Source organism: Daphnia magna, linkage group LG3 (assembly GCF_020631705.1).
Source record: "Daphnia magna isolate NIES linkage group LG3, ASM2063170v1.1, whole genome shotgun sequence".
NCBI classification, from domain to species: Eukaryota; Metazoa; Arthropoda; class Branchiopoda; order Diplostraca; family Daphniidae; genus Daphnia; species Daphnia magna.
Genome location: NC_059184.1, coordinates 8943343 through 8970619, shown reverse-complemented (window position 1 = coordinate 8970619; position 27277 = coordinate 8943343). Strand labels below are relative to the sequence as shown.

General features: G+C 43.2%; 2 protein-coding genes, 1 long non-coding RNA gene and 2 pseudogenes across 7 annotated transcripts; 3 read left to right on the top strand and 2 right to left on the bottom strand.

Annotated features, from left to right (window-relative positions):
* The first annotated feature begins 8129 nt into the window (after positions 1-8129).
* On the top strand, positions 8130-10202 carry LOC116917732 (annotated as a pseudogene).
* Positions 10203-10982: 780 nt separating this feature from the next.
* On the top strand, positions 10983-14753 carry LOC123470632 (annotated as a pseudogene).
* A 3964-nt stretch (positions 14754-18717) lies between these two features.
* Positions 18718-20229, bottom strand: LOC116918314. The gene is made up of 3 exons (XR_004391492.2): positions 19812-20229; positions 19451-19652; positions 18718-19386 (listed from the first exon to the last, which is right to left on the bottom strand). It is a non-coding gene; the product is annotated as an uncharacterized LOC116918314 (long non-coding RNA).
* A 1479-nt stretch (positions 20230-21708) lies between these two features.
* On the top strand, positions 21709-23160 carry LOC116934573. Its single transcript, XM_032942058.2, has 5 exons — positions 21709-21813; positions 21881-22141; positions 22214-22321; positions 22383-22701; positions 22781-23160. The coding sequence occupies exons 2-5, from the start codon at positions 21961-21963 to the stop codon at positions 23058-23060; spliced, it is 888 nt and encodes a 295-aa protein (XP_032797949.2). The 5' UTR covers positions 21709-21813; positions 21881-21960; the 3' UTR covers positions 23061-23160.
* A 10-nt stretch (positions 23161-23170) lies between these two features.
* Positions 23171-25101, bottom strand: LOC116918311 (putative nuclease HARBI1). 5 transcript variants are annotated; one of them, XR_006644064.1, is made up of 6 exons: positions 24793-25101; positions 24677-24724; positions 24542-24607; positions 24253-24481; positions 24043-24110; positions 23801-23936 (listed from the first exon to the last, which is right to left on the bottom strand). XR_006644064.1 is itself a non-coding variant. In XM_045170649.1 (4 exons), the coding sequence occupies exon 4, from the start codon at positions 24454-24456 to the stop codon at positions 23359-23361; it is 1098 nt and encodes a 365-aa protein (XP_045026584.1). In that variant the 5' UTR covers positions 24457-24481; positions 24542-24607; positions 24677-24724; positions 24793-24929; the 3' UTR covers positions 23171-23358. The 5 variants fall into 5 exon arrangements, 2 of the variants coding, with proteins under 2 accessions (XP_045026584.1, XP_045026585.1); XR_004391489.2 differs by having other exon boundaries at positions 23795-24110; XR_004391490.2 differs by having other exon boundaries at positions 24043-24481; positions 24793-25099.
* Positions 25102-27277: the final 2176 nt, after the last annotated feature.

The following is a 27277-nucleotide window of genomic DNA, read 5'->3' as shown; positions in this document are numbered from 1 at the left end:
CAAAACCAACAAGGACACTACAGGGATCAACAGACAAGTACGGTTCGCCCAGGATAAGAAACCAAGTGGGAAAATAACAACATCGTGCCGTTATTGCAGCGGGTCCCGGCGACACAGCAAACTCCAATGCCCGGCGTTCGGTAAGGAGTGCGACAACTGTGGTAAAGAAAACCATTTTGCCTCAGTGTGCGAAGGCCCAGCCAAGGCAGTTGGAATTATACAAATCCAACAAGTTTCATCAGTCAGCAATAACGAATCAGTTGCTATAGAAATCGCTGCCATCCCATTCTGCACTCGAGGACTGCCAGACACGGGATCACAATTGGATGCTAAATCCGACTCAATGTATCATTCATCATTTGCAGACATCCCTCTCCTCTCGGGAATACAAGCCTGTACAGCAATAGGAAACGCAATCAAATGCCTCGGATCTTTTAAGGCCACAATTGACTGGATGGCAGACGACTGCATATCACGCCAAGTTCCCACTACTATACACGTATTGGAAAACCTCCAACAACCAGTCTTATGCACAGCAACCCAACGAAGACTGGGCATGCTTCCTGTCAAGTATCCCCACGCTCATCTCAATAGCATCTTATCACATCGTCAGTTCCAGCCATCAGAAGTTCAAAAAGAAACGGATCTTGCAACCATCATGGCCGAAGTCCCACGAGTATTGGACGGCATATGCCGCATCATGGCTGGTCCACCATTCCATTTAACGCTTAAAGAAGATGCGATCCCGGTAAAAATCAGGGGCTCTCGCCCAATCTCCGAACCACTAAAAGCCCCATTTCGAGACGAACTCGTTACACAAACGGCGCAAGGTATCATTAGGAAAGTTCGACCAGATGAGGTGACCCCTTGGATACATGGAGTGGTAGTGATTCAGAAGAAAGAATATTCTCCCCCCATGAACGTCGGCCATTTTGGGAGGGGAGCGATTCCCCCTTCATATCGTAAAAACGACCTTTTTTCCGTTTTTACGATATGAAGGGGGGAATCGCATTGTTGTTTTGTTTGTTTGTTTGTTGTTTTGAATCGCTTTTATTGTTTCTAAGGGTGGAGGAAAAGTTTCGAGTTCATCTGCGGTTTCTTGTACGAATTTTTCGGCCTGTTTCTCAATTCTTACATCTAAAAAGTCAACACCTGGTTCATCTTTCCAGATCATTGACTCAAATAGGGGTTTTATTCGATTCACATGTACAAGCTGAGTTGGTTTTCCTACGTCTTGTTGTATTTCCACAGCACTATTGTTGCTTAATTTGAAAATTCGAAAAGGGCCTATAAAACGTGGAATGAGTTTTTTACTAATTCCCGCCAAGGGCGTTCGCATATCCAGTAAAACTTTATCTCCTACGTTAAATTTTTGCTCTTTTACGCGTTTATCGTACTGGGCTTTTTGTTGTTCACGAGCATGGTAAAAATTTATTTTGACAAGCTGAAAGGCTTCGTGTAAGCGTTTCATAATTTGAATTTTATAGTCTGAGGGAGTAACTATTACTGGGGGAAGAGGACGGAGGAATTGATCAATCGGCATGACTGGATCACAACCGTGATTTAGAAACTTTGGAGTCTCAAGGGTTGATGAGTCGACAGAATTATTATAAGGGAAAACAAAGGGGCCTAAAATATCCTCCCAACGCTCGAATCCATTCTCCAAATATTTCCTTATCATTTCAACAACAGTTTTGTTGAATCGCTCTGTTTGCCCATTAGTCTGAGGGTGATACGCAGTTGTTTTCATGCGTTTAATGTTTAAAGCTTTACAAAGCGCAGATAATAATTCAGAAGCAAAATTACTGCCTCGATCTGTAATTATTGCTTTCGGGGGACCATGATAAAAAATAATTCGTTCTACTAAGGCTTTACTAGTACTGAGGGCGGTACAGTTGGTAAGAGGAATCACTTCTATCCATTTAGAAAAGTAATCCGTGATTACTAATATATAATTGTTTCCTTGAAGTGAATGAGGTTTGATTGGACCTAGAAAATACTTCAAAAGGTCTTGTAGCGAGGTCTAACGGGTTGAGATAGGTTTTCGTACTGTGCATTCGACGTTCCAGCGCACAAGGTTCAGAAGAAGTGCAATATTCCTTAATATCCCGTAACATCGTAGGCCAATAGTATTTGTCCCTTAGACGAAAGAATGTTCGCCTAGTTGCCATATGTCCTGACAATGGGGAATCATGGTATTCTTGTAAAAGTTGCTTTCTAAGAGAAAGTGGAACAACCACTTGACACTATTCAAAGTTTCTTCTTTTCACTGACGTAGGTTCGTAGTGTTTACATAAAAGACCATCTTCAACAAAGAAATAATCTATTTCATTGACCCAAGAAGGCATCGGGCCATCTTCTTTTTTCCAAGGTTCATTTTGTTCCAAAAACGTAACGATTGCTTTGCACAGAGAGTCTTTCTGCTATTCTTGACACATAACGTTGTTGTCTGCAGGAATCGCAGATATTAGATTCATCGGTATTCTTGAAAGAAAATCAGCATTCTCGTGTACTCGACCTGGTCGTTACTAAACACTGAACTTCATATTAGATAACAAAATCGCCCATCTACCTAGTCGCCCTGTTTCGTCTTTAAAAGTCTGCAACCATTGAAGAGGCCTGTGATCGCTTACAATTACAAAAGGTTTATCTTGTAAGTAATGTCAGAAACCTTTTATCCCGAACACTACTGCTGCGCTTTTTCTATTGTCGAATACTTGATTTCCCCTTTATTGAGATGTCTGATTGCATAGGCTATAGGTTGGTCCTTTCCGTCTTTCATCTGAGAGAGGACGGCTCCTAAGCCATAGTTACTCGCGTCCGTGTAAATCAGAAATTCCTTCAAAAAACCCGGGTATATCAAGATAGGTTCTGATATTGAACATTGTCGCAAGTACTCAAAAGCTACAATTTCATCTGTTTTCCAAGTTACACTATCAGTAGGTTTTCCTTTAGTCTGTGATAACTAGGGGTGGGCGACGGTAGAGAAATTTTTTACAAATCGTCTTTAGTCACTGACTAGTCCCAAAAAAGATTGTAATTCTTTTGCTGTACCAGGTCTTTTTTAATTCACAAGGGTTTCAATTTTAGCAGGGTCTGGTTTGATTCCTTCAGCCGTGATTACGTGTCCAAGATAGGAAACAGATTGCGCTAAAAATTCACATTTTGACCATTTCATTTTTAGGTGCGCGTTTTCTAAGAGGGAAAAAACAAATTGGTAAATAGCTTTTCAATTGTTTTTTGAAAAAATTATTATGAAGTCAAGATAAACGAGACAAATCTTTCCAATAACTCTTCGTAAAACTGAATACATTAGTCTTTCAAACGTTCCCGGGGCGTTGGTTAAACCAAACGCCAAACGATTCCATTCGTACAAATTGTCATCGACTATGAAGGCTGTTTTTTCTTTGAATGTCTCCTCGAGCTCAATTTTCCAATATCCGGAGGCAAGATCTAATGTGGAAAAATACCTCTGTCCCATCAGTAAATCTAAAACGTCGTCAATACGAGGTAAAGGCAAAGAAATTTTTTTTTGTAATTGCATTTAATTTTCTAAAATCTACACACAAACGGACATCCCCTGTTTTCTTACTTACTAATACTATCGGGGCTGCCCACGGGGACATTAAATAACGAATTATTTTATTTTGCATCAGTTCCTTGATGATATTTTTAGCTATCTCTTTTTGTTTTGGAGACGTGCGATATGCCCTTTGACGAATAGGACCTTGTCCTTGTCTGTCAATGACATGTTTTACTAAAGTAGTATGGCCTAAATCACTTGTTTTAAAAGCAAAACTGTTATAATTATTTATTATTAATCTACGCAATTTCCCTTTGTTTTTCTCATCTATGTCTGGAAGAACCTACTCAACGGCTGCTGTGTTGATTGGATCTGAAGCTACGCTAATTGAAGCCATTGTTTCAACAGGCTTTCTTGAAGGTCTGGAAATACGAAGAGTTCCTAACACTGTAAGGCGAGGTAGAAATATGGTTTTATCTGTTCCATTAACAGCCACCACACGGAGCAAACGATTTGGTGTCGTAGAGATGTAGGGTTCCAGGCTAAGCCCGGACGGGATATTACGGCATCTAACAAAATGACAAGTATTGAGAGGGTTGAAAGGGTGAGTTTCCTCTTCTCTGAGCGACCGGAGCGCTCACGGTCTACGTAAATTCCGATGTTACTAAATAACGTCATTGCTTGGCTTTGTTGTAACTTTTTATTTTTATCGATGGCGTTAGAAATATAATTGTTTGTGTTTCCTATACAGTTTACTTTTGACGGACAAATTACTAAGGGATTCATTTTAGGAATTGAGCTGGTAACTGAGTACTTTGGAGTTGTTCCGTTATTGCTATTCTTATTGTACATGATTGGGATCTTTACACTTTGTCCACTTAACGCAAGTGGTTGTGTATGTAAAGGGGTTAAGGTAAGATAAGAAGGCTGAAAGCTAGATGTAAAAACAGGCTTTCCATTATGCTTCGTTTTCTGAGAGGAATTAATGCAACGTTTAGTATTTGTTAGAACGTGTTGCACAATACAATCAGCTGCTTTAGAAGCATCCTCATAATCCATTCCGGATTCCATCAAACGGCTCAATTCTTTTACGTATATTTTAATGGACATGTCTTGGTTTGTTTCTTCTGAAGGTTTGTTTTATATGATTTTGTTTGACTGGTCATTGATCGACGCTGGAGTAAAGGAGACTTTTCGACCTTGTAGTCCTTTTTTCGCACCAGTTCACATTTGTTCATGAACTGATTGCTGATGTTTTCTTTTTTATTACCCCACGCCAACCTTAGCGTCCCTAAGCCAACTAGTGGTATAAAACCCAAAACACGATTTCTTTTCGCGAGTCTGCTCCTAGCTAGTGTGTGTGTTGGTTCTCTTGTAGCTGTGTGACCAACTTGTTAGTGTCGAGACGGTATTAGTTCTCTTGTAGCTGTGTAACCAACTTGTGAGTGTTGGAGACGAATTGAATAAACGGTTTACACCCTACCAACGCACGTCCTTTTCTTCCTCCCGCGCTACCATACCCTCCGTGAAGCCGTCTTCAAACCGAATCACCTGGCAGCGGAATGGAGTCAATTCAAACGTAAGTACCACTCCAACGTATCCTTCATTTCTTTCCTACAATCTGTTCATTTCACATCCGTGCAGCCGACGTGACTGGCTGACGGATCATAACCCCATAACATTGTTTACCACCCAAGACAGACTGCCAGAATACTTTTCCTTATTTGCATTAACCATAACTGTGCGTGTCTGTATTTTATTGTGTGCATTTAAATCAGTCACGTCAGACGTGACTGATCAAATATTGCATCTGGTGGCAGCGAAGTCGAACCGTGACCTCCTTCTTTTATTTTTTGACCGCCTCGCGCCGCTACAAACAGATGATTCGCTCGTTCAGGCTCCGTTGGGCGGACACTATGCGTCGCATGCAGATTCAATGAACGGACATGCGTCGGGTAGTTTTCTGCGTTGCGTGATTGAACGTGTGGGTTGTCCTAGCTTCTTTATGTCCCACTTTGTTGACGGACGCCATCTTCCTTTTTGTCGAGTTCGTCCAGCGACGGTTAAGGAAACCCCCGTTTTTTTTGGTTTAAACACCACCCCATTTTGCTGCCGTTCAGTGAACCGCGATTGCTCACGCAGGAGTAGGAATTCACGAAGAGGGATTTTTTGGTATTTTCAAGCCAGAAGATATTTGAGCCGATATTACTATTCCACAATGCCCTCACGCTAAGTCACGCTAACTCACGCCGACTCCCAAACTGTAATTTAAAAAAAAAACCGTTCTTTCTGATCTTTGTTACGTCACTTATGCTTGTGCATAGACTACCCAGGGAAGGTTGGGAACAGTGATTGCTCACGCGGGAGTAAGAATTCACGAAGAGGGAATTTTGTGTATTTTTGAGCCAGAAGATATTTGAGCCGATATAACTATTCCACAATGCCCTCACGCTAAGTCACGCTAACTCACGCCGACTCCCGAACCATAATTTTTCAAAAAAAGAAAAACCGTTCATTCTGATCTTTGTTACGTCACTCATGCTTGTGCATAGACTACCCAGGGAAGGTTGGGAAACGTGATTGCTCACGCGGGAGTAAGAATTCACGAAGAGGGAATTTTGTGTATTTTTGAGCCAGAAGATATTTGAGCCGATAATACTGTTCCATGATGCCCTCCCGCTAAGTCACGCTAACTCACGCTGACTCACGCCGACTCCCAAAACCCTCAAATTGCCAGAAGAAAACGTTCGTTCTGATCTTTGTTATATCACTCATACTTGTGCATAGACTACCCAGGGAGAGTTGGTAGCCGTGATCGCTCACGTGGGAGTAGGAATTCACGAAGAAGGATTTCTGCTTGCTCTCAAGCCAAGAGACCTTTAATCCCATTACTACCGTTCCGCAACGCATTCACGCTAAGTCTCCCCGACTCCCGCTGACTCCCGCTGACTCCCGCAGACCCAAAATTGAGAGAAAAGACCGCCTCACCCATTTAGCTTCGTTAACGCGTGCATAACATCCTTGTAAAATAGTAATGGTTAAGGACGAGAGTAGCGCGGGAAAGAAGATTCCGCTTCTTAAGCGTTCGGGGAGGTCGTTCCGTCAAGTCTTCCCATCATTCAGGACGGGCCCAGGACCAAACCAAGCCGCAGCAAACCAAAAAAACATCGACGAACAATTAGAGAAGTTTTTAGATAGCTGTAAGGGTAGCTAAGGGTCAGGAGAAGGATATTTCCCACCACAGGAAGTATGGGAACACGCAAACGAAGACGAGTGGGCACACCTGGGCGCCCGACCAAAAAACCTTTACCCCCAACCAGCAGCCCCCCTAGTAAATTTTGATATCCCCAACAACACAGACCGAAGGGAAACACTATTGGCCCAGCAAACGAACGTTCTCCGAAACCACGCACAGTCCTTATTTAAAGACAGTGACACAGAGGAGGAGAGAAGAGAGCTGTTACGCCAGGCAAGCACTCTCCTACACGAAGCAGACCCGTCCCTCACACCTGGTAATCAAAAAAGGACCTCTTTCCACAGCCAATACTGGCACTCCCGCATCCACGATATTCCGGAAGACGAGCTCATCTTCGAACTCCAGCATCATCTGGAAGCTAACGGCCGATTCCGCCTAAGTGACGAGCACACCAGGGTCTCGTTACTTTCCGTTCTAGAACTTTACCCCTCCCTCGATACTCCAGCCAGACTTTTCGAATTTTTAAACCTACGGATGGGGTACACGCCAGTTCTACCTCTTTCGTACGCGAGCAGTGATTCCGCCCCATCTATCGACGCCCCAACTCCGCCGCTGAGATCCGACACAAGACAGAGCACCGAGGAGCGGCTTATCGACCTACCCACCCCAGACCTTGCCAGACCCGACCCGAAGTTACCCGATCCAACCCAGTTCAGCCCCGTGACGACCTTGGATCCCGATACAATCGAGGATACACCCGGAAAGCCCACTTCCCGCCAAGAGACAGATAAATTCACACCTCCGGCTTCGACGAGTTCACCAATCACCTCGCCAACGATGTCCCACCACCACACCCTACATCCAACACCAGTGTCCGGCTCCCCGTGCCCTACGTCGATAAAGACACCGTCAAACAGAAAGGTGTCATTTACGCCAGTGCTCACCGCGTATGGGGCGGGTGCGAGTAAACCGTCTCAAGTACAGGCGAGCACGTTCTTTGAGACGTACGAAAAAGAGTTGACCCGCCTCCTAGAAGCTGGCGTTGACACGAAGACAGCGGTTAGTACCGCGAGAACCCTTGCCCAAGCAGAGTAGAACCAACCAACGGCAACCACCGACACCCTACAAGGAACCACTAACCCGTACCCGATTTCAACACTACAGGGGGTCACCCCATTACCCGTATCACAGTGGGGCTATAACACGCCCCCCACCAACCCGTTTGCCCCATCTGGACAACCCTCTCAGAGCATTGCCCACCCAGGTTTCGTAGCTTCGACACCAGTCAACCCGCCATCCAGTGGGCAACAAAACCCCCACTGGCTAAATACACAACCACCCTCCATCCCAAACCCAGGGACCACAAGTACCAGCTGTCCCTCCTCCGTCACAAGTGTAGACATAGACGACAAAATTAGGAGGGCACAACAGGAACAGGCAATGCAAGCCTTTGGTTCAGTGACAATTTTTTGTGATCGTCAGAGGTCTGGTCGTTTCGACGATTGGGCGGCTCACCTGGAATCAGCCCTCGATCTAGGCAACTTCGAGGAAGCTAGGAAATTACGCTTAATGCGCTCTAAACTCTACGGAGAGGCTGCTGAATAATTTGACACATTCAAGTTAGACAACCCCATCCGATCCCAAGAGTACGCAGCAGTGAAAGCACGACTCTTCAAACTATTCCACTCGACCGAAACGAGGTCACAAAGGAGTGTCGAGTTTCACAACATGAAGAGGGAGCCGGAGGAAAACATGCGCCGCTACGCAAATCGTATTCGTAAGGCGTTCAATAAAGCTTACCCTATGGATGGTATATTAGATTCAGCAACCGCCGCATCCCGGGAGCAAATGATGATGGACAGGTTTCTGGAAGGTCTACCCAGCGATGTGCAAGTCCCCTTGAAGTATAAAAAGTTTGCATCGTTCGAGACACTTATCTATCGAGCTGAACTTACCGCATTAGCTATTGAAGAATCACAAACGAGAGTTAGAATCCATGCAGCATACTCATCAACGAACGCACCAACCCATCAAAATGAACTGAGCAGCGTGCTGGAAGCCCTAAATCGCTTAAGCACCAAGGTTGACCAAAATGCCACGACTCACAACGCGGAACTACAACGCGGAACTACAACATAGTCTAGCAGAAATGAAAAGGCAATTAGCACAGAGGCCCTCTCAGGTTGGAGGAAGACAGAGAGACCCAAACGTGACGCAGCCCGAAGCTTTTAAAACGGCAGCCCTTTTTTGCGAATTCCACAACACCTGGGGGTTCCACACCGAAGCAGACTGTTTTACCAAGCTACAACAAAAGGACGAGCATTGCCGCCTGTGCCGAAACATAGGGCACCGACATAATTTCTACCCTATCATCCGGAACCCAAGACCCCCTCCACCACCAGGGCATTATGCCAACACCCCAGCGACACCAACCGGCATCCTGCGGTCGCAGCCGGAAAACTAGAAACCACCGAATCAACTGTTGGGCCACTCGGTGGGTGCCCCAAGCCCCAACAATTTGTCAAATCCGTGTCCACCCAAGTTACCACCCCCAGAATTGGACTAAGAGTAGGGAATTGTTCATTCAAAGCGTTAGTAGACAGTGGAGCAGGCAAAAGCCTCATTAGTAGTCGACTCTTCGAAAGACTACAGCAACAAATGGAAGAATTCAGACACACAAGAGAAGTAGCGGTAAACCTTTTCGATATAAGCAACAGGCGCCTGGCCTGTCAGGGCACCGTAACAGCAGACGTTCTCGTCCAGGACGAGAGGCCCCGTGAACCCTTTCAACAAGAGTTCATCGTCGTTCCGGAAATTATGGAAGAATGCGTACTAGGTTTAGACGCTCTTTATGAACATAAGTTTATGATCGACTGTCGTGAGAGGCGAGTCTATCGAGTGAAGGAGTCTGATCAACTCCAAAACGATGACAAACCCACCATGATGGTGGCTGTTAAAACGAAAATACCTCCATCATCCGCATGCGTGGTGGAGAGCGAGAATAGTGATGTCAAGCTATCTCTCGACACTGCCTGTTTCCTAGTAAAAAACCCACGGTTACCCGCCGGTCTTCGACTGGACCCCTTCGTCTCTACAAAACGTGACAATGGGATGTTCAGAATTGTGATAGTCAACGAAACAAACCACACTATCTCCCTTCCTCGCTACACCATCTTAGGTCATGTGGTTTTCGAGCCCCCTACACTCATAGCATCTTGTTCCACCAAGCCTACTACCATCGACCCCGCCATCTTCGAAGCCTCCCTCCCAGATGTTACGGCAACCATAAAGGGGGAATTGCGCAAATTGCTCCTAGAAAAACAATGCGAAGTATCTTCGCATTTCAAACACGCGATCTGGGGAACACGGGCCTGGTCAAACACGTTATCGACACTCAGGGGCAAGGGCCCATCCGCCAAAGCCCATACAGAGCATCCCCCCATCAACGGGAGGTTGCAAAGAAAATCATCGACGAACTACTAGCAAACGATATTATACGACCCTCTCTCTCCCCTTGGGCGGCCCCAATAGTGTTAGTAAAAAAGAAAACAGGAGACGACCGCCTGTGCATTGACTACGGAAAACTAAATGCGATCACGAAGAAGGATTCCTTTCCCTTGCCCCGCATTGACGACGTGCTTGACCTGTTACAAGGCCAAAAATGCTTTTCCACTCTAGATCTGGCATCAGGGTACTGGCAAATAGAAATGAACGAACAGTCAAAAGAGAAGACGGCGTTCATCGTTGAGAACAATTTGTACGAATGGAATCGGCTCGCCTTCGGTCTGACTAACGCCCCAGGAACCTTCCAACGATTGATGAATGAATTTTGTCCTTAAGGAAGAGATAGGAAAGACTTGCTTAGTTTACCTAGATGACATTATCATCTTTTCTAAGACTCCCTTAGAACACATATCGAACCTGCGGAAAATCTTTGATTTACTCGAAAGGGCAAACCTCAAGGTGAAACTATCAAAATGTAGATTTCTAGAGACATCGGTCCAGTACCTCGGCCACGTCATCTCAGCAGATGGCGTAGCACCAGACCCCGCCAAAATCGAATCCCTGGTAAATTACAGAAAACCACTTACCGTTAAAGAGATGCAGTCCTTTTTGGGGTTAGCGTCATACTACCGACGGTTCATCAAGGGGTTCTCCACAGTCGCCCACCCCCTTATACATCAAGCGAAGGGCAAACCGCAGGACAGGATAAAATGGGGGCCCGCTGAAGAAAAATCCTTCGAATTCCTTAGGAAATGCCTGATGACCGACCCTGTTCTGGCCTACCCGGATTTCAGTAAAGAATTCCTAATTTACACTGATGCCAGCGATTACGGACTAGGAGCCGTTTTGTCCCAAATACACGACGGAAAAGACCAACCAATCGCCTACGCCAGTAGACACCTGAATAAAGCAGAAACCAAGTACTCTACCATCGAGAAGGAAGCCGCGGCCGTAATTTTCGGCATAAAACGTTTCCGCCACTACCTTCAGGACGAGCTATTCGTTATCATCAGTGACCATCGCCCGCTGCAGTGGCTGCAGACGTTCAAAGACGAGACGGGGAGATTAGGAAGATGGTCAATATTGTTGGCTAACCTCAAATACTCGATAAAGTACCGGCCGGGTCGAGTCAATGAGAATGCAGATTTTCTATCCCGAATTCCGGTTAATTCAGTTCGAACAACCCCTGAAGAAGATGACGCCATACTCCGCGAACAGAAAAAAGATTCATTATGTAAGGACATAACAAATTACTTAGAACATGGAACCCTTAGTGAAGAGAATACAGACCAGATTTCGGTGAAAGAAATCGAGCTGTATGGCATTGCTGGTGGCCTTCTGTGTCGCACGCAAGAGCCCATCTCGAAGAAGAGACGACAGTTCGTGCAACAACAAGTGGTGGTTCCCTTCAGCCTAAGAAAACAGCTATTGAACGAGTATTACGACTCCCCCCTATACGGCCATCTTGCATACCAGCGGACATGCCTCCGGATTAGAGACAAATACTACTGGCCAACAATGCTCTCCGACGTAAAGGAGTACTGCCTTGCTTGTAAACCCTGTGCCCTCCAACGACGATCGAATCTTCGGGCCTTCTTAAACCCCCTAGATCTCACCTCAGGACCCTTTGAGGTCTTAGGGCTAGACTTCTTAGGGCCAATTCAACCACAATCCCTGCAAGGGAACAATCACATCCTAGTAATTACCGATTACTTCACGAAATGGGTAGAAGTTATCCCTCTAGCAGACCAGACCGCCCTTTCAACGAGAAAGGCGCTAGCAGATAGAGTCATTTTGTATCATGGTCCCCCAAGGACCATTGTCACCGACCGTGGTTCGAATTTTACGTCCGAGCTGTTCTCCTCACTTTGTAAGACACTTCAAATTAAACAGTTGAGGACCACCGCGTACCATCCACAGACTAATGGCTTAACCGAAAGATTCAACAAAACCGTAGTAGAAATGCTACGGAAATACATGGAACAGGGTTTCTCTAAATGGGAAGAAGTGCTAGGTCCAGTTGCTTTCGCCTACAGGAACTCTGTACACTCCTCCACCCTAGAAACCCCCTACTTCCTAAATCATGGCCGCGATCCAGTAGTGCCTATTGACCGATTTTTACAAAAGCCAGCAAACATCATCATCCCATCCGACTACAAAAGCCAGCTAATGCAACGTCTTCACGAAGCCTTCGTATTGGTTAAAGCAAACTTGTTCCAAGCCAGGGAACAGCAAAGGACCCAGTACGACAAGCGGGCTCGTGAGCAAGCATTCAACATCGGTGACAAGGTGTTAATCGACGTAAGAACGCCAATGGCAGGCACAAGCAAGAAACTCATCCCCCGTTTTATGGGGCCATACCGCGTCACAAAAATCAACAACAACCACACCGTGGAAATTTAAGAATGCGCGGGAAAACAGACCCAGTTGGTGCACGTAAACAGGATCAAACCCCTGTATGAATCTATGATCTGGAAGGGAGAACCTTGCGTGGATTTCCAAGAGAGCCGTGATCACCCAATACCACCGGAGCCCACCAACGAACTAAAAGTACCACCCCCAACGGATGAAGAGTACGCTCCGCAGGAAGAACAGGATCTGATAGACCTCGACGCCGGTCCATCTCCCTTACCAGAAGGAACGATAACTTCAAACCTCTACAAAGGACCAAACATAGACCTCTCTTTCACCCCGGAACGACTCTCTTTAACGGCTTTAGAGTCAGCAGCCCCACCATTCCTCCCCGTAGCACCCCGCCCCAAGCGCCGCACTGGCCTACGCACTGGCTCTACGGCCTACGGCCACTCATAAATGTTAGGTGTTTAAATATAATTTAAGTAGCAGCCATAGGAACAGTTCATCATGAGTAGTTAACCATGTGCCTTTTCACTACATACCGCGCCGTAGAATAAAATCCGTTACTTCTCTATGTATCATTGCTATGCATTTCCTTGTTTTACTCATTATTTCCTGCTATTAACCGTATCGTATCTTCGATTGCCTAGATTATTGTTGATGTCCCTCCTCGCCCTCCTGTTATTTACCCCCTTGGCTGCATTTAATGCCACCGTGTGTAACTGTGATGGTGCGGCAAATCTGGGATTCCTGGAGTTCACGGAGGAAGACTGCTCTTTCGAAGCCGCCCCCACTCCACCGGTACCCATTACGTACGCTATCTACTCTACACTACCAGAAGTTAAACGCTTTGCTGGCCACACGTTTAGCATGTGGGTAGCCACCACCCCAGTGTACAAGGACTTCATGCAATGGAATCAAGTGTCTTACAGCCGCAACCCCATCGAAGTGGACGCAGCAACGTGCCGAAGGATGAGAGACACACGACAATGTCGAGGAAAGGCGTTGGACATAACAGGGCCCAACTCGCTCGCCCTGGAAGGCCACCCATTCGTGGAAACCAGTTGGCTTCGGACGGCGACAGAAAAGATGACCAACTGTCGCCTCGAAGAAGTGACCTTACAGAGCGAATGCCCGAACTGTACCATCAGCTCTCCACTTGGCGACATCCCTGGAGCAATAAACGGCTCTTTCAAACACAACCTCGTGACCCTCGTCTGGGACGATTCCTGGAAGGAAGCGGAGCCGTGTGAGTTAAGGGTTATCGAAAAGGGAATGGGCGTCAAGTACTCGACCGAAAACGACACTACCTTCCGTATTCGGGACCCAATTAAGCAGCTGGATTTTATATATTCAATGTAAACAGTTCCGTCTGCGGAGGAGTAAACCTCACTGCCTACCATCCGGTTCTAGGAATGGACAGAGTCGTCATCGCGGTTCGGGAAGCCGCCAAGGGAACCGATCTCGTCGAGATGAGGCCCAAAAACGCAGACGCCGTAGCCAAGATGGCGCTATCCGAAAGTCCACACCTTCAAGAACAACACCTGGATGCCAATCCACCCCAACCTAAAGATACAAGGCCGCCGTTTCATCGACACCATGCCCCTGGAGGTCGATAACTCTTTGGGCATGATACTGCAGTTGCACCCAACAATAACGTCGCATCCCCTACGTGCTTCAACCATCATGGCCGACATCCTGGCGTACATACAGATGGGCTATGTCACAGAAATGTCGGGCGAACGAAACGTCAACACAGTCCTCGTCCACCCCGGACAAGCACAAGACATCTCCTTCATGGCAAGGATCGGATATTGGCTCCGGAACTTCGGCATCATGTCGGGAGTAGGAGTATCCATTGCTCTGGCTTTCCGATTCTGCGGACTCGGTTCCCTCCTGGGTCTTTACATCCCCTGCTGTCGGTACTTTAACCCGTGCAGTTGGTTAACGCCACCTCAGCCTGCTCATCGAGACATTGAGTTGGGACCCCAAGCAACCACCAACTTGGCCCCAACTGCTCCGGTCCCCATTGTCAATATACCCCCGCCCTCAACTCCAGCCGGTTCCACAGGGCGGCTAGGATTAAACCAACAACCATACCTCATCCCACCCATTTCACATCCGCGTAGCCTTGCCCAACACAGAGAAGCAGCAGCCCTCCTCTCGCGTCCCTAGTATTAAAACCCCACGCGTTGATTGCCCCCCTTAATTTTCCATGTATCATGCAATGTCGTAGATTTTATGTTAGTGTCCTTTAGAATAAACCCACCCAGAATCGTGCAGAGTATACCATGTACCCCATAACACCCCACCAACCCTTCGACACCAAGCCGTCCTAATCCTTACCACACTCTATCCCTAGGCTCCAACCCTCCCCCCTTACATCCACGGATGATCAGGAAGACCAGAAAGGTGGACAAGCGGCCTGGATCCCCGACCCGGACGAAGAAGACATCCTCTACTGTGCAGACTACTCGTCCGACATGGAGGAATTCCGATACGTAGCGGCTTGCCCAGACGACGAAGAGGACATCCTGTACTTCGCGGACAACCCCGACGACGACGAGGTTATGTACGACGCAGACGTCTCAGATGACATCGACGACGTCTCCCTACTTTCGGTAGATCACCCTTGGGAAGAAGACTCCTTTTCCTCAGGCACCTCCACCCTCCCCTTAGATCCGATCGCACTACTCGAAGACAGGCCCTCACCATACTGTATGTCCCCGGCCAGTGACGTCCAGGAAAGGGGCATAGACATTGCAGCGCTAAACGACAGCATCGCGAGGCTTCGTGGCGGCAAATGCAATGTCAGCTTCGTCAGCAGTCATTTCTCCCTGGACTCAGACGAAGAAGAGCTGGCAGCAGCGCGGTATGTCGAACGCACCTATCGGTTACCCCCACAAAAGGAGCCGGAGTACGGATGGGAGATCGGTGAGCTGGACGCGTCCGGGAATCATTCGTGGAGCCGCAAGGAGGAGCCCTGGCCACGGTCATCCACCCCCTGTGACAAAGGAAGAACCGCCGAAGAATAACTGACCCCCTTACGACCCAACCGCCCTACGCAATGCTGATTGCGGGACGCAATCTTGTAGGAAGGGGAGCTATGTAAGGACTCCCGCTAGAGTTAAGACGTTAATTAGAATTAAGTTAACTGCATTTAGTTTAAGTGTGTACAACCTCATATTTCTCCCCAAACGCTTGACCTCCTTTTTACGCTATCTCTTTTATTAGTTTATTGCCCCCTTCCGCTGACCAAGGTGTCAATACCCCCACCTTATCTCTCAACCTTGTTTCCCTTTTTTCGCACCAGTTCACATTTGTTCATGAACTGATTGCTGATGTTTTCTTTTGTATAACCCCACGCCAACCTTAGCGTCCCCAAGCCAACTAGTGGTATAAAACCCGCAACACGATTTCTTTTCGCGAGTCTGCTCCTAGCTAGTGTGTGTGTTGGTTCTCTTGTAGCTGTGTGACCAACTTGTTAGTGTCGAGACGGTATTAGTTCTCTTGTAGCTGTGTAACCGACTTGTGAGTGTTGGAGACGAATTAAATAAACGGTTTACACCCTACCAACGCACGTCCTTTTCTTCCTCCCGCGCTACCATACCCTCCGTGAAGCCGTCTTCAAACCGAATCACCTGGCAGCGGAATGGAGTCAATTCAAACGTAAGTAACACTCCAACGTATCCTTCATTCCTTTCCTAAAATCTGTTCATTTCACATCCGGGCAGCCGCCGTGACTGCCTGACGGATCATAACCCCATAACATTGTTTACCACCCAAGACAGACTGCCAGAATACTTTTCCTTATTTGCATTAACCATAACTGTGCGTGTCTGTATTTTATTGTGTGCATTTAAATCAGTCACGTCAGACGTGACTGATCATATATTGCAATATGATAGCAATTCTCTTTTTTCATCGCCTATCAAGGGTTCGACTACGGTTTCGTCTTGTGACGATACTAGCATATTTATTAATTCGTTCCACTGATCATCATTTCTCAATTCTTTAATTTCATTGGAATCAAGAAGATCAATATCGGATTGATGTGGGCTATCACTATCTAGTTCGACACTTAGATTTTTGTTATTTCTCAAAATTGACGTCGACCCGCCTTCTGGTCGTAAGGGAGTGAACCTTTCACGTACTGATCGAACAAATCTTTGTATTAGTGGCCCTTTTCTTACAGATCTTCTTTCTAAAGTGGTTTCTAAACCGCTATCCTCATTTGTCCTCATCTTTTATAACGAACTAATTTCTAATAAAGCATCTTCTTTTATAACTATGAAAAGTTATCAAATATTTCAACCAAATAGAAAGCCAACAAACGAAGAGAAGGCAAAAAGTAACACTTATTAAATTTAAAACAAAAAAACAAAACAAAAAACACACGCTATTCAGCTTAACATGGAAGCCGAGTTCGACTCTGCTGCCCCCAAATGTAAGCATTAATATTTTAACTTGCTTTTTCATTGTCTTTTCTTCTGAAGTATATTTTCAGTAGCACAAAAAATTGGGGAACAACTCTAGAAGGAACTGAATTGTGAACGGTGTCTAGGCTATTTTCTATAGAACAAAAAGTTTTTATACGGGGTTCGTGAAGGTCGAACTACAAGAAAATCAAGTTGAAACGTTTGAAGGGTAAGTCAGTCTGTAAGACGTCTTAGGAAGAAATTACATAGAAAAGAGGGGCGTGTAAAAAATTAATGTTACGTATTATTTTCCCTCCCAGAATAAAGGGGAGGGGAAAATAAGGAAAAGAATAAAAAATAAATTTTTTTGTTCTTTACAATAGTTACACAATGTCATTCTCGTTCTTTCCAGGGAATGACCTTCCTGACTATCCAGAAATTCTTAATTAATAATCCTACCCAAAATTTCAATGTTGTCTTACCCAGAAACCCATTAAACTTCACCTTTTTGGAAAAAAATTCAGATCCCTTCTTGATTCAGATTGTTCTTGAATGTCGGAGTGAGTGCATGTCCTTCCTCATCTTTTTCTATTGTGGTATTCGGTAGAATTGTATTCAGAATTGGTTTTACCCTTTTATTTCTAGAATCAATGTTAGTTCGATCCACTATTTGGCCGTGTTTTCGCCAATTAGTTTAAGTTAGGCAAACTGACTGTCTTATTTGTTAAGCAGCAAAGAGCCGGACAGTTACTATTGGTTGAATTTTACATCAGATCTATTAAGTTCATGTCTTTAGTGATAAAAAATTTCGTGACCACATCTTACTATCCTATACTACTAAATTTGAACCATAGGCTTCATTCACAGCAATCCAGTGCTAAATCACGGAGCTACCTAATACTGCAATCGCGTAATATTTTGCACATTATAAAAACCAATTTATACATAATAATACCATTTAATGACGGCAACATTGCCTTACTACGTTTGGAACTATAGTGATTCTAAAAGAACTAGTTTACTGTCAACCATAGGGCTCGGCCTCGATCACATTCTTTTCGGGGACACCACTAACCTTCACCGATAAAAATGAATCGGGGAAGTTCAGTGCGGGGATTTTGTTTTTCGGTTTGGAACGGTGCTATATTCGGTGCTGCACCGATAGCACCGGTTCAACCATAGGGGATTAATCTTACCAGTGGCCTTGCATTCTGATAGACCAACGAGAATCACGTGACTAGCGTAACATTTTGTTCTTGTTGGCCGCAGGGCAACTGCCAATTTAGATCATTATTCATTAATAATCGTGGAAGGAACCGAACTCTGAAATCACCGCACCGATTAAAATCATCCCCGCACCAAATCAACTAAAAAGTTCCCCGATTGGCGCGGGGCCAAGCGCTAGTCAACCAGTAGAAAACAGAACAGTAGAGTAATATTGTGTCTCCACGCATAGCCCACTGGATGTAGTAGTTCAAGCCTTGAGCTTCCCTATCTCGCCCGTTCAATCGTTTTGACGCACGCCCTACCTCCTTTTTTTCCAACTTGGAATGGACTTCAGCGCATTCTACTGGTGTCGAAGAACAACATTTTTCAAAATATGAACATGCTTGTTTTTAAACATTTCGCTGAGGATAAAAATTGCGTTTTACGTTTATTTGCAATTTTTGTCTGCCTTGTTGTATAAATACAAAATGCTATGTTATTTTTTTCCATTTATTTAATATTTATATTGTATATATAACGATTGGCGAGAAGCAAAATTGCGCTTTCTGCTTATGAATACTTATAACCTGAGGATTACATGATTTCATAAGGGGCTCTTTCACGTCCAATCGATTAAAAGTAAAAAAAGCTTCTGTCGATAAGTGTATATGACAATCAATTTGTCGAAAAAATGGTTGTGAAGTTCATCGTAGATACATGCGGGAATTTTAGAGGGAAGGAGGCAAAGGAAATGAGGATTATTTTACATTAGTTGCCGCGAAAGTGTGTGTGGGTTACGTAATGGAATTAGATGCATTGGCGGTTCGTCTGCCATTTGTAGCAACCATTTCCGTGAAACTTGCTATTCCGTTGTAAACGGGAAAAGGGTGTTAAATCCCAATGAAATGCCTACTGAATTTCAACTTAAAGAGGTTTTACTTTAATATTTGTTTCCCTGAATCTTTTGGTTACTATTCTTAGTCGACTGCTAAGTTAGCAAGTTTACAAAAAGTATATATTAAATTTAAATAAACTGCAAATGTCGTTTCACGTGTTCCCAAACAACTAGGGGTTTTCAACCGCCATCCAATTAAATCCCATGGTGAATTCGCAGCAAACAGGCGGGCCCACGGTTAACTCAAACATGAACCTTCAAGGGCCATCCATTACACTCCAGCAATCACCTATGGTTGTAAAAGTAAGTTACTTTAATTATAAAACATAAATTATTATAGAATTTTTTCTTACTTTAATGCAGACTGTTCAACAAGTTACGTCCCCAACTAGTGACAGTGTTCAGGCTAACAGACTTAGGTTCCCAACTGGTGACTTTTTACTTCCGAATGGAAGTCCCACTTCACCAGAAGTAGTTGAAGAATGGTGCTCTTCTACTAGCTGCCAAAATATTGTAACGCCCACGTCACTTCGACCTCACCTCACGTACAGACACCTGAATTTCCAAGACAACGAAACAATCAGAACCGGTTAATTGTATAACTAGTACCTTCGTTTATTCAGATGACCTTTACGGCCACCGCTTGATTAAATCAACAGGAATCAAAAAGACTCGTTAAAACACTCTCTCAAAATACAATCACAATTCACGCACTTTTTCTGGATAGCTCAATACGCTCGACCCTTCTTCTCTCTCCTCGTCGACCTCATGTCTCTCCCCTTCCCTTTTCTTTTTCTCCTTTCTTCTCCACGTCACTTTGTCGTCGGCTTCCTTGGAGCCGCCGTCATCTCACTCTCGTCGTTATCTTCCTCTTTTCTATGAAACTCCAGGATCGGATCATAAAAATATGAAATATACTCATTTCCATACACTGTTATTATAGGGGAAACCTGGCTAGACGACCTGGTAAAAATAAACAAAAGATATAATTTATACTTCATAATTTTGTTTTACTTACATCCTTGCTGTTCCATTAAACAGGAGAGACTTCCATTGACAAATATTCCCAACCAGTAACTTTCAATTTTAACCTTTCAACAACAACTGTAAGTCTGTAACGTCCAAACGCTACCAGAACGAGTCGACAACCAACTGTTTTGATGACGATTGCTCAATGAAGTTCCAAGAATCTTTGGTAGTGGTGCTAGTTAGGGCTCGGCCCCGTGCCGATCGGGTAGCTTTTTGGGCGATCGGGTAGGTAATATTGATTTTTGGTGTGGATCTGTCAGATCGCAGATCGTCTGTTTTGTAACCCATGGGTAAACAGATCCAAACCGGGTAGAGCCAAAAAATGAAACCAGTTCTAAGACCCGGTTCCAAGACACAGTTCAGTGACCCGGTTGACCCTGTTTTACCCCGTTTCACACTAACTTATTTTTACCAATTTATCCCATTGTTGGTTACGGTTTCCAATGAAACACTGTAGTATTTTGTTTTTGACGACATTGGTTGAAAAAATAAATGATGTGTTCAAGTGTTTCATGCGATAAATTATTTTTATTTGTTTGATAAGGCAACTCACAAGCATAAAAGGGTTAGCTTTAAATAGGGTCTACGACTTTTGTCACTGAACAAATTCCTGTATTTGTTCCTTATATCCAGAATCCTCTACTATACCGGTTCTGTACCAAGAGTGCAAGCACACAAGAGCTTCGACGGTTTCTGGATTACGGATGCCATTACGGACAAACTTGGCCAACGATTACATCTCCCGGCCCAATAATCGGCAGTTGGATCACAGGTGGTAGGTTCGATAGCCTCCGCTTCATATTCCCTAAGCTCATCTTTTTCTAATTGATCATTTGGCTGGTGGTCTGATCCAAAAAACATCTTCACAATGTAATCGTTGTTATTTTGGACTTGATGCTGGTGTTGCTTTTGCAGGCAGTGTCATAACAGTTGCTTGGTTGCGCAGTTATAGGGCTGGTGGGTGATGGGTAATTCAAACTCTTGTTTTTAAATGGTAATTCAAAATCTGGTTTTTACCGAGTGTAACTGCTCAATTTAAGTTCAATTTAATAACGAAAAAGAATCAGATTGGGTGACAACTATTTTGACAGAGCCCTGGTTACTCTACTCTATCTGTCAAACAAACTTCGACTGTTTCGACCTGTCAAGATTCCAGTGCTAAGTTGATTCATTTTGAACTATAACTAGAGGCGCGTTTTGGCGTCTACCTGGTTGATCAGAGATGAAGTTGAGTTGCGATCAACCGCATTTTTGTGTCAACCTGGTTGAACTGAACCATTTCTTCCTATTTCCCCCCTTGGTTGAGGTTCAACTTCATCCGCCAGTCTATATGGCCGAGTTCTACCATGCTCCTAGAGCATGGTAGAACCAGAATCGAAGCAGACGAACCAACCCCTTTTTCTTTGCTGAATAAAATTGTTATATGGCAACAAAGCATTCACGAATAATTTCAAAAAACTAGCAGACATTATTTTTTTTTTTTCATTTTCCCTTGTCCACATTTTTTCTTGAAGCTGTAAAGTGTAGATGTGTTTTGTGTGATTGCGTATTTTACGTTATGGCTGAAGGGAATGTAATTGATCCGTTTCTGACGAAGAAAACATAAAAAAACCAAAATTAATTTGGAACGGAAAACGTAATAAGTTCCAAAAAAAGGTCGATGATGAAGCCAGCAGATTTTTTAAAAGTAAGTTTCCTTTTTATACAAGACATTTTATGTATTCACCATTTAATTATTTATTATTTTAATACAGCACTCGTCAAAGCCAAATGGAACAAACTAAGTGATGGCACTACCAAGAAGAATGTGTTATGGGAAGATGTCGGTGAAGAAATGAACAAAAATGGATACCAAACTAGTGAAGGCAACAAATCCGGTGTCATTTGCTCACAGAAATGGAACAATATGTTGAATATCTACAAAAACTTCACATTGCTTGTGGAAAAAACTGGATCAGGGCCAGACGTATTGGATATGAAACCACTGTTGTACGATGAAATTCAGGAAATTTTAGGTAGAATTTTTTTAATAATTTCATAAGATGAATATTGGAACGGTGTGTTAATCACATTTACTGCAATCACAGGTTCAGCACAGAATGTGCACCCACAATATGTAGGCGATTCAGCAATGGATACTCAGAATCCTACAAGAATGGACATTAACAGCAATCGCCAAAAACTAAAAGAGCTTGGGATGATAATTCTATGCTTAAGTTCTTTGTAAAGAATTAATCATTATTTTAATTACTGTAGAAAATAAAAAACTGCCTCTTCATGAGAGTGACGACGAGGCTTTAAATAACATACATTTTTCTGACGACGAGTGTGATGAAAATGATTATGATGAAAAACATGTTGAACCAAGATCGAAAAAACGGAAAAGAAACCGTAAGGGTTCAAATGCTGAGAAAATGATAGATTTGTTTGCAGTCATGGAGAAAAAAAGAGAGCATGAAAGACACGAAACGAGACTCGAGAAGCAGAAACGCCATGAAGAGAAAATAGATCAAACAAAGAATCTAATCGAGATTTTGATAATGGCTGTCACACAAACCAAAGTGAAGAGTCATAAGTAATTTAAAAAATGAAATTGTTAGAGATAGTAAAAACAAAGTAAAAAATTAATCCCAATCCATTGTTATAATCTTCAGGGAAAACCACGATTCTGCTGAAATTCTGAAACGCACGAAGAAAAATAAGAAAAAGTTAAAGGAAAATAAGGATTACCGCCCACATCTTTCACATAAACAATCCGGTAATAAAAGCAGTGCAAGTAATACAACTGACGAAGAAACAGGCGACAGTACTGATCAAAACGAAATGTTGTATAAGATTGATCTCGTCTCCCGCACATTCATTCCTGCCTTATCTTCGTCATGGTTTTCATGCAAAAGTATTTGTGTTATTAAGAATACGTGGTGTCCCACGTAACTCAGATTTTCATTCCAGTTTTTTTTTCAGTTATTGAAAAATTAAATGAAGTGCTTTTATGAAAAGTACGGTTACCTGAAATACAAATTATTGATCTGGTCATAAATTGCTTTGTTTTTAACTTTTTTATTAGCAGACAAGAAGACATTCAAAGAATGAAGGATAAAGAAATCAGTTCAAGGCAATGCAAGACAATTCAATCTTAGCGACGAGTGAAAGCGATGACATTTCTGGTAGTAAAAGAATTCCTTATTCTTTCTCGCTTGGTTTGGCCCAATAATGTGCATGAATCTTGGTTTTATCGTTGGTCACAGTGGTTTGGGATTACATTGCAATGGAGGGGAATGTGGCAATAACTTTCGCGATTGATATCCCCTTTTTGAATGCAAATGTTATGCAACACACATGATGATACGACAACATTTACAGCTTTGTCTATTTTAGCATATACATTTTGACACCTTCTGAATCTGTTTTTTAATTCGCCAAATGAATGTTCGACGACCATTCTGGTTGCTGACAATTTAAAATTGAAAGTTCTTTGAGAACGAGTAATTCCATTAGTACCTTTCTTATACGGAGTTAAGCACCACTGTTGAATTGGAAAAGCCGAGTCCCCAATGATATGATATCGCCGTGGGTTAAACATGGATGAACAGCGGTTATTTAACTTATTATAAAGAGAACTGCGATGAAATATATAACTATCGTGGGAGCTGCCAGGAAATTCACTGAAAACATAGGAAAAAGTTCCGTCATACAAGACAATGGCCATGATTACAAAACTATGAAATTTTTTGTAGTTTCTATATGACTTCTGGTCTGCAAAAAGAGGATGAAAAGGAATATGGCAACCGTCAATTGCACCTACAACTCCTGGGAAACCACATTTATCCTTAAACTTCGAAGCAATGTATGGCATTTCAGTTTCAACAGGCCACTTAATGAAACATGATTGATGTTTGAATAGGAAATTACACACCCATTCTATTGCGTTCCATATGGATGATTCGGTCCTGTCAAATTTGTCAGCAAGCAAGCGAATTGCGCCTTGATTACCGAGATACTGAAGTGTTATTAACAAAACTTCGGAATTTGACAACGGTTCATAACCTCCATAATAGGTTATTTCAGATCGAAATTTGTTTTTCTCCATAAATCTTAACAGGTAATTAAAGGTTGCCTGGCTTACCCTAAAATGTCTCCAAAAATCGCTATTAGAATATTCCATAATGACACTGAGGTATCCAGTTTGTCTAGGGTGGGTTTCTCGAATAACACTTGCTAAAGCAAATATTTTTTTATTGTCGTCTTCTTCAGAATCTTCTGATGATGAACTGCTTTCCATCAACATTTCTGACACACAAACAATTGCCAACAATTTATTCGCATCCATTTCACTGAGGATAAATGTTTGAAACCTGAGGATAAGAGAATGATTATGGTACGGCAAAAGGTAAACTGCAGGTAGGTCAGTTTACCTAAACAGTGAAGGCTGAGTGGCACGTAGAATGGAAAAAAAATGCTACAAGCAAATTCAACAGAGCCTTTGAAAAAATTAAATCTATCTATAATTTGGACTTATTTTATTAAAAAATTACAGTAATTGGTATTACCACTTCTCACAGGAATCAAACAAACCACACAACCGCCTCGCAGAAAGACTAGCGAAAAAGATAGAAGGGGTAAAATTAGGCACAAGAAAATAAAAGAGTTAACAAAACTTTCAAACCTGATGCAGTAATCAGTTGGGCACACTGCATCGACAGCGTATAAATTATAAAATTAATAAATATTTACAGCACATTGCAGACAACCTAAGATAGAGAGAAGGGGACACCGTTGCCACATTTTATGAAAATAGTGGTTTTCGCCGAATAATGAAGTGGTGGGCGTGACTTCGGCTCAACTTTCATTTTGGCGTCAACTGAAATGTAAACTTGGTTAGTCCGACTTCGACCAACCGAGTTGATCTAAAATCCATTTTGGTGTCAACCTTATGGTTGAGTTCAACTCAACCAGGTAGACGCCAAAACGCGCCTTAGGAGTTAGCACTCAGCAGTCAGTCAACTTCATTGTTAGGTTGAAATTACTCCTTTTTTTATTTGGTGCCACCATAGCCGCCATTTTGGAAAATGGCGGCAGATCTTACCCAATCTCACCGAAAAACTGCACCGGAACCGATCTGCTTCTGGAGGACCCGAACCGATCTCAACAGATAGGTCATTTTTCGGGTAGATCAGATCGGTTTACCCGATCTCGGCCGATCGGGGCCGAGCCCTAGTGCTAGTGTCCATTCGAGAATAAGCTCCACCCATCGAAGGAGGGGTAAGTCACTTTTACAGTTCTAGACTTCAGGCTTGAACTATTACATCCAGTGGGCTATGCTCCACGTTAAGTAACAGTTAAGTAATACCAAAATTACTTTAGTTGGCTAAAATAGACTTTATCCAATAAAACAATGAAGAAAAAAGGGCATTGCAAAAAAATAGTTTGTTAATTGTTGTTGATGATTCTACGACATCTTGTGGCTAAAACTGAAGGCGCCTGGCTATATTTCGGGGCAAAATCCGCGGTAATCGAGGTAGAAACCAGTGCAAACGGGAATTTTTAATCGGGTAGCGAAACCAGTTTTTTTTTGGCAAAGGATTGGCAATTTTAGATATATCAGTTTACAGATTAGTTCTCATTCTCTTCTTTGTTTAAAAAAATGGGTAGGCGTTATTGCTGTGTCAAAAACTGTTCTAGCAAAGAAGGGAATCATACAGTTTTAAGTTTTTTTTCTATTCCCAAAGTGAATGTGCACTCTAAAGTGAATGCTGCTGTGGCTATTCACCTAGACTGGAAGACAATTTAACTATTATGTAGACTAATGATATTGTCACACTTGACTTGAAAACGTTTGTATTTTTCTTAACACAGAAAAAGGGAATACAATGATTACATGAATAAAGAATTGAATCCTTACTCTTACTAAGCGTCTAGTTAGGGGAAAAGAGGGCGACTAATAATGGTAAAACAGTGGGTTTTATACTAGCTTTGAAACTACGCCCTCTCCCTAAGGTTAATAGATTTTGCTGCACATTCTAAAGCTATTCTGGAACTTCTGCTTATTTAGGGAGTAATGTCTGATAACATAACAGATAGTAGAACATTCGTAACTATAGCGTTTGAGTTTGGCGCTTCTAGGAACAGATAGGGACATCTGCTGTTGTTCCCCCGCGACAGGTCCCCCTTCTTTAAGACAGGCGACCCGACTGTACTACGAATAGCAAAAAAAAGGGAAATAACACGATAAAACATGGGAAATTGGAAACGGCATTAGAACTCGAAGATTTTTTCTAGAGTAATAAAGAGATAACTGAAAACGGGGTAATAGCGCAAAATGAAACTAAACTATAACGAAAGTCATAAGTAAACATTGATAACAAATTATCGGAAAAAAGGAATGACAATAGAATGAAAGTAAGATGACTATTCCAGATTGCAAATTCAGTGTTCTTTCAGCTTCCACGGCAGAATGTTTACCTATTCCAACGTTTTAGAGAATCTTCGTGCGTTTGAGTGCGCGTTAGTGCGGTTTGTTGACGCAACATTCAACAACCAGCGGAGCCGCTCCAGCCGGTTGTACTCCAGCGACCGAGTGTTTTTCTTTTCAGTGCTTTCAGAAGTTTATCAGACTGGTGCTCGCCTAATTTTTTCACCATCCGTGAGCACCGTTTGGTTTGGAGACTATTACTTCAGGTAAGAAATATTTTTCTTTTTTACAATTCTTTTAATTAAACTTTTCTTTTTTCCTTTTGTTTTAGTTAATATTCCGGTTATGCCAAATACCGCGAACTGTTTTCACTGACTCACTCGCGTCTTCTCTGGTGGTTGGAGTCAGATGAAGACATTTTTCACCCGACTCGGCACTCTTCAGAATTTTACACGGAGATAACGCAGGCTGAGATGGACAACCGACTCGCCGCGCGTTCAACGTGGAACGACGTTTTAGCGTCGTTCGATATGGAAAACCCCGGGCAAGAAGATTTTCGTCTATTACGGGATTTCTCACATAGTTTAACTTCTCTCCTCGACTACGTCGAGGATCAATTAAACGAAGAATAATGTAACTTCTTCTTTGGCGAATTTTGAAAAAAATACACTTCTTTTTTTTAATCTTGAATAGTCTTTTTCTTTTCTTCCACTAGTAGCTCGTTACACATCTTGCGTTT